General features: G+C 56.9%; 1 protein-coding gene across 1 annotated transcript in view; it reads right to left on the reverse strand.

Annotated features, from left to right (window-relative positions):
- Positions 1-6,788, reverse strand: part of LOC137364488 (uncharacterized) — a 198,067-nt gene extending 191,279 nt beyond the window's left edge. Inside the window, exon 1 of the mRNA XM_068027676.1 lies at positions 6,654-6,788. Within this exon, the coding sequence (XP_067883777.1) occupies positions 6,654-6,770 (117 nt within the window). The 5' untranslated portion in view covers positions 6,771-6,788. The remainder of the gene's footprint in view (positions 1-6,653) is intronic.
- Positions 6,789-6,794: the final 6 nt, after the last annotated feature.

The following is a 6,794-nucleotide window of genomic DNA, read 5'->3' on the forward strand; positions in this document are numbered from 1 at the left end:
CCTCAGTACTGACCCTCCGACAGTGCAACACTCCCTCTCAGTACTGACCCTCTGACAGTACAACACTCCCTCAGTACTGACCCTCCGACAGTGCAACACTCCCTCTCAGTACTGACCCTCCGATAGTGCAGCACTCCCTCTCAGTACTGGCCCTCCGACAGTGCAACACTCCCTCAGTTCTGACCCTCTGACAGTGCGGCACTCCCTCAGTACTGACCCTCTGACAGTGCAACACTCCCTCAGTACTGACCCTCCGACAGTGCAGCACTCCCTCTCAGTACTGGCCCTCCGACAGTGCAACACTCCCTAAGGACTGACCCTCCGACAGTGCAGCACTCCCTCTCAGTACTGACCCTCCGACAGTGCAACACTCCCTCAGTACTGACCCTCTGACAGTGCGGGGCTCACTCAGTATTGACCCTCCGACAGTGCAACACTCCCTCAGTACTGACCCTCCGACAGTGCAACACTCCCTCACTACTGACCCTCTGACAGTGATCACTCCCTCTCAGTACTGACCCTCTGACAGTGCAACACTCCCTCAGTACTGACCCTCCGACAGTGCAGCACTCCCTCTCAGTACTGACCCTCCGACAGTGCAACACTCCCTCAGTACTGACCCTCCGACAGTGCAACACTCCCTCAGTACTGACCCTCCGACAGTGCAACACTGCCTCAGTACTGACCCTCCGACAGTGCAACACTCCCTCTCAGTACTGACCCTCCGACAGTGCAGCACTCCTTCTCAGTACTGACCCTCCGACAGTGCAACACTCCCTCTCAGTACTGACCCTCTGACAGTACAACACTCCATCAGTACTGACCCTCCGACAGTGCAACATTCCCTCTCAGTACTGACCCTCCGATAGTGCAGCACTCCCTCAGTACTGACCCTCTGACAGTGCGGCGCTCCCTCAGTACTGACTCTCTGACAGTGCAACACTCCCTCTCAGTACTGACCCTCCGACAGTGCAGCACTCCCTCTCAGTACTGGCCCTCCGACAGTGCAACACTCCCTCAGTACTGACCCTCCGACAGTGCAACACTCCCTCTCAGTACTTACCCTCCGACAGTGCAGCACTCCCTCTCAGTACTGACCCTCCGACAGTGCAACCCTCCCTCAGTACTGACCCTCCGACAGTGCAGCACTCGCTCTCAGTTCTAACCCTCCGACAGTGCAACCCTCCCTCAGTACTGACCCTCCGACAGTGCAGCACTCCCTCAGTACTGACCCTCCGACAGTGCGGCACTCCCTCAGTACTGACCTTCCGACAGTGCAACACTCCCTCAGTACTGACCCTCCGACAGTGCAGCACACCCTCTCAGGACTGACCCTCCGACAGTGCAGCACTCCCTCAGTACTGACCATCCGACAGTGCAACACTCCCTCAGTACTGACCCTCCGACAGTGCAACACTCCCTCTCAGTACTGGCCCTCCGACAGTGCAACACTCCCTCAGTACTGACCATCCGACAGTGCAACACTCCCTCTCAGTACTTACCCTCCGACAGTGCAGCACTCCCTCTCAGTACTGACCCTCCGACAGTGCAACCCTCTCTCAGTACTGACCCTCCGACAGTGCAGCACTCGCTCTCAGTTCTGACCCTCCGACAGTGCAACCCTCCCTCAGTACTGACCCTCCGACAGTGCAGCACTCCCTCAGTACTGACCCTCCGACAGTGCGGCACTCCCTCAGTACTGACCTTCCGACAGTGCAACACTCCCTCAGTACTGACCCTCCGACAGTGCAGCACTCCCTCTCAGGACTGACCCTCCGACAGTGCAGCACTCCGTCAGTAATGACCATCCGACAGTGCAACACTCCCTCAGTACTGACCCTCCGACAGTGCAACACTCCCTCAGTACTGACCCTCCGACAGTGCAGCACTCCCTCTCAGTACTGACCCTCCGACAGTGCAACACTCCCTCTCAGTACTGACCCTCCGACTGTGCAGCACTCCCTCAGTACTGACCCTCCGACACTGCAGCACTCCCTCTCAGTACTGACCCTCCGACAGTGCAACACTCCCTCAGTACTGACCCTCCGACAGTGCAGCACTCCCTCTCAGTACTGACCCTCCGACAGTGCAACACTTCCTCAGTACTGACCCTCTGACAGTGCGACACTCCCTCTCAGTACTGACCCTCCGACAGTGCAACACTCCCTCAGTACTGACCCTCTGACAGTGCAGCACTCCCTCAGTACTGACCTTCCGACAGTGCAACACTCCCTCAGGACTGACCCTCCGACAGTGCAGCACTCCCTCTCAGGACTGACCCTCCGACAGTGCAGCACTCCCTCAGTACTGACCATCCGACAGTGCAACATTCCCTCAGTACTGACCCTCCGACAGTGCAACACTCCCTCAGTACTGACCCTCCGACAGTGCAGCACTCCCTCTCAGCACTGACCCTCCGACAGTGCAACACTCCCTCTCATTACTGACCCTCCGACAGTGCAGCCCTCCCTCAGTACTGACCCTCCGACACTGCAGCACTCCCTCTCAGTACTGACCCTCCGACAGTGCAACACTCCCTCAGTACTGACCCTCCGACAGTGCAGCACTCCCTCTCAGTACTGACCCTCCGACAGTGCAACACTCCCTCGCAGTACTGACCCTCCGACAGTGCAGCACTCCCTCAGTACTGACCCTCCGACAGTGCAGCACTCCCTCTCAGTACTGACCCTCCGACAGTGCAACACTCCCTCAGTACTGACCCTCTGACAGTGCGACACTCCCTCTCAGTACTGACCCTCCGACAGTGCAACACTCCCTCAGTACTGACCCTCTGACAGTGCAGCACTCCCTCAGTACTGACCCTCCGACAGTGCAACACTCCCTCAGTACTGACCCTCCGACAGTGCAACACACCCTCAGTACTGACCCTCCGACAGTGCAACACTCCCTCAGTACTGACCCTCCGACAGTGCAACACTCCCTCTCAGTACTGACCCTCCGACAGTGCAGCACTCCCTCTCAGTACTGACCCTCCGACAGTGCAACACTCCCTCGCAGTACTGACCCTCCGACAGTGCAGCACTCCCTCAGTACTGACCCTCCGACAGTGCAGCACTCCCTCTCAGTACTGACCCTCCGACAGTGCAACACTCCCTCAGTACTGACCCTCTGACAGTGCGACACTCCCTCTCAGTACTGACCCTCCGACAGTGCAACACTCCCTCAGTACTGACCCTCTGACAGTGCAGCACTCCCTCAGTACTGACCCTCCGACAGTGCAACACTCCCTCTCAGTACTGACCCTCTGACAGTACAACACTCCCTCAGTACTGACCCTCCGACAGTGCAACACTCCCTCTCAGTACTGACCCTCCGATAGTGCAGCACTCCCTCTCAGTACTGGCCCTCCGACAGTGCAACACTCCCTCAGTTCTGACCCTCTGACAGTGCGGCACTCCCTCAGTACTGACCCTCTGACAGTGCAACACTCCCTCAGTACTGACCCTCCGACAGTGCAGCACTCCCTCTCAGTACTGGCCCTCCGACAGTGCAACACTCCCTAAGGACTGACCCTCCGACAGTGCAGCACTCCCTCTCAGTACTGACCCTCCGACAGTGCAACACTCCCTCAGTACTGACCCTCTGACAGTGCGGGGCTCACTCAGTATTGACCCTCCGACAGTGCAACACTCCCTCAGTACTGACCCTCCGACAGTGCAACACTCCCTCACTACTGACCCTCTGACAGTGATCACTCCCTCTCAGTACTGACCCTCTGACAGTGCAACACTCCCTCAGTACTGACCCTCCGACAGTGCAGCACTCCCTCTCAGTACTGACCCTCCGACAGTGCAACACTCCCTCAGTACTGACCCTCCGACAGTGCAACACTCCCTCAGTACTGACCCTCCGACAGTGCAACACTGCCTCAGTACTGACCCTCCGACAGTGCAACACTCCCTCTCAGTACTGACCCTCCGACAGTGCAGCACTCCTTCTCAGTACTGACCCTCCGACAGTGCAACACTCCCTCTCAGTACTGACCCTCTGACAGTACAACACTCCATCAGTACTGACCCTCCGACAGTGCAACATTCCCTCTCAGTACTGACCCTCCGATAGTGCAGCACTCCCTCAGTACTGACCCTCTGACAGTGCGGCGCTCCCTCAGTACTGACTCTCTGACAGTGCAACACTCCCTCTCAGTACTGACCCTCCGACAGTGCAGCACTCCCTCTCAGTACTGGCCCTCCGACAGTGCAACACTCCCTCAGTACTGACCCTCCGACAGTGCAACACTCCCTCTCAGTACTTACCCTCCGACAGTGCAGCACTCCCTCTCAGTACTGACCCTCCGACAGTGCAACCCTCCCTCAGTACTGACCCTCCGACAGTGCAGCACTCGCTCTCAGTTCTAACCCTCCGACAGTGCAACCCTCCCTCAGTACTGACCCTCCGACAGTGCAGCACTCCCTCAGTACTGACCCTCCGACAGTGCGGCACTCCCTCAGTACTGACCTTCCGACAGTGCAACACTCCCTCAGTACTGACCCTCCGACAGTGCAGCACACCCTCTCAGGACTGACCCTCCGACAGTGCAGCACTCCCTCAGTACTGAACCTCCGACAGTGCAACACTCCCTCTCAGTACTGAACCTCCGACAGTGCAGCACTCCCTCAGTACTGACCGTCTGACAGTGCAGCACTCCCTCTCAGCACTGACCCTCCGACAGTGCAACACTCCCTCAGTACTGACCCTCCGACAGTGCGACACTCCCTCTCAGTACTGACCCTCCGACAGTGCAACACTCCCTCAGTACTGAACCTCCGACAGTGCAACACTCCCTCTCAGTACTGACCCTCCGACAGTGCAACACTCCCTCTCAGTACTGACCCTCCGACTGTGCAGCACTCCCTCAGTACTGACCCTCCGACACTGCAGCACTCCCTCTCAGTACTGACCCTCCGACAGTGCAACACTCCCACAGTACTGACCCTCCGACAGTGCAGCACTCCCTCTCAGTACTGACCCTCCGACAGTGCAACACTCCCTCTCAGTACTGACCCTCCGACAGTGCAACACTCCCTCAGTACTGACCCTCCGACAGTGCGACACTCCCTCTCAGTACTGACCCTCCTACAGTGCAGCACTCCCTCAGTACTGACCCTCCGACAGTGCAGCACTCCCTCAGTACTGACCTTCCGACAGTGCAACACTTCCTCAGTACTGACCCTCCGACAGTGCAACACTCCCTCTCAGTACTGAACCTCCGACAGTGCAGCACTCCCTCAGTACTGACCGTCTGACAGTGCAGCACTCCCTCTCAGCACTGACCCTCCGACAGTGCAACACTCCCTCAGTACTGACCCTCCGACAGTGCGACACTCCCTCTCAGTACTGACCCTCCGACAGTGCAACACTCCCTCAGTACTGACCCTCTGACAGTGCAGCACTCCCTCAGTACTGACCCTCCGACAGTGCAACACTCCCTCAGTACTGACCCTCCGACAGTGCAACACTCCCTCAGTACTGACCCTCCGACAGTGCGTCGCTCCCTCAGTACTGACCTTCCAACAGTGCAACACTCCCTCAGTACTGACCCTCCGACAGTGCAACACTCCCTCAGTACTGACCCACCGACAATGCAGCACTCCCTCAGTACTGACCCACCGACAGTGCAGCACTCCCTCAGTACTGACCCACCGACAGTGCGGCGCTCCCTCAGTACTGACCCACCGACAGTGCAGCACTCCCTCAGTACTGACCCACCGACAGTGCGGCGCTCCCTCAATACTGACCCTCCGACAGTGCAGCGCTCCCTCAGTACTGACCCTCTGACAGTGCAGCACTCCCTCAGTACTGACCTTCCGACAGTGCAACACTCCCTCAGTACTGACCCTCTGACAGTGCAGCACTCCCTCAGTACTGACCTTCCGACAGTGCAACACTCCCTCAGTACTGACCCACCGACAGTGCAGCACTCCCTCAGTACTGACCCACCGACAGTGCGGCGCTCCCTCAGTACTGACCCACCGACAGTGCAGCACTCCCTCAGTACTGACCCACCGACAGTGCGGCGCTCCCTCAATACTGACCCTCCGACAGTGCGGCGCTCCCTCAGTACTGACCCACCGACAGTGCAGCACTCCCTCAGTACTGACCCACCGACAGTGCAGCACTCCATCAGTACTGCATTGAGATTACTGGGCTGGATTACGTGCTCAATTCTCTGGAGTGGGACTTGAACCTTTGACCTTATAACTCTGTTCACTAACTCAATAAAAATAATTGCAGATACAGATGTAGAATTAGGGGTTCGGTCAAGGTTTGTTACTGGACTAATAATCCAGACGACCTCAGTTCAAATCCCAGTGTTCGGGTTGAAATGTGATTTCAGTTTTAAAAATCTATAAATATAAAGACGTTCTCATGAAGCTGTCAGATTGTTGTATAAACCCAGCTCGTTCTGGAACGTCCCTTTAAGGATTGAAACTGCAGTCCACACCTGGTCTGGGCCTACATGTGACTCCAGTCCCACACCACAATGTCATTGACTCTGAACTGCCCTCTGAAGTGGCCTCGAAAGCCCCTCAGTTCTATCAGGTTGACCAAGGATGGGCCATAAATTCAGACCTTGCCAGCAATGCCCCCAATCTGAGAATGAATTTTTAAAAACAGACTGGAGAGGGTACCTCGGGTGTGAAAGAGTCAGGATGCGTCCCAGTTGGGACAATGCTCACTGTTCTTCCATCTGGATCCAGAGCTGAGAAGAATGTATTAATGGTGGATGATTTACCAGCTCCCGTCATACCGAAGACTAAGATGTTCAGACA

The sequence above is a fragment of the Heterodontus francisci genome, unplaced genomic scaffold (assembly GCF_036365525.1).
Source record: "Heterodontus francisci isolate sHetFra1 unplaced genomic scaffold, sHetFra1.hap1 HAP1_SCAFFOLD_874, whole genome shotgun sequence".
NCBI lineage: Eukaryota > Metazoa > Chordata > Chondrichthyes > Heterodontiformes > Heterodontidae > Heterodontus > Heterodontus francisci.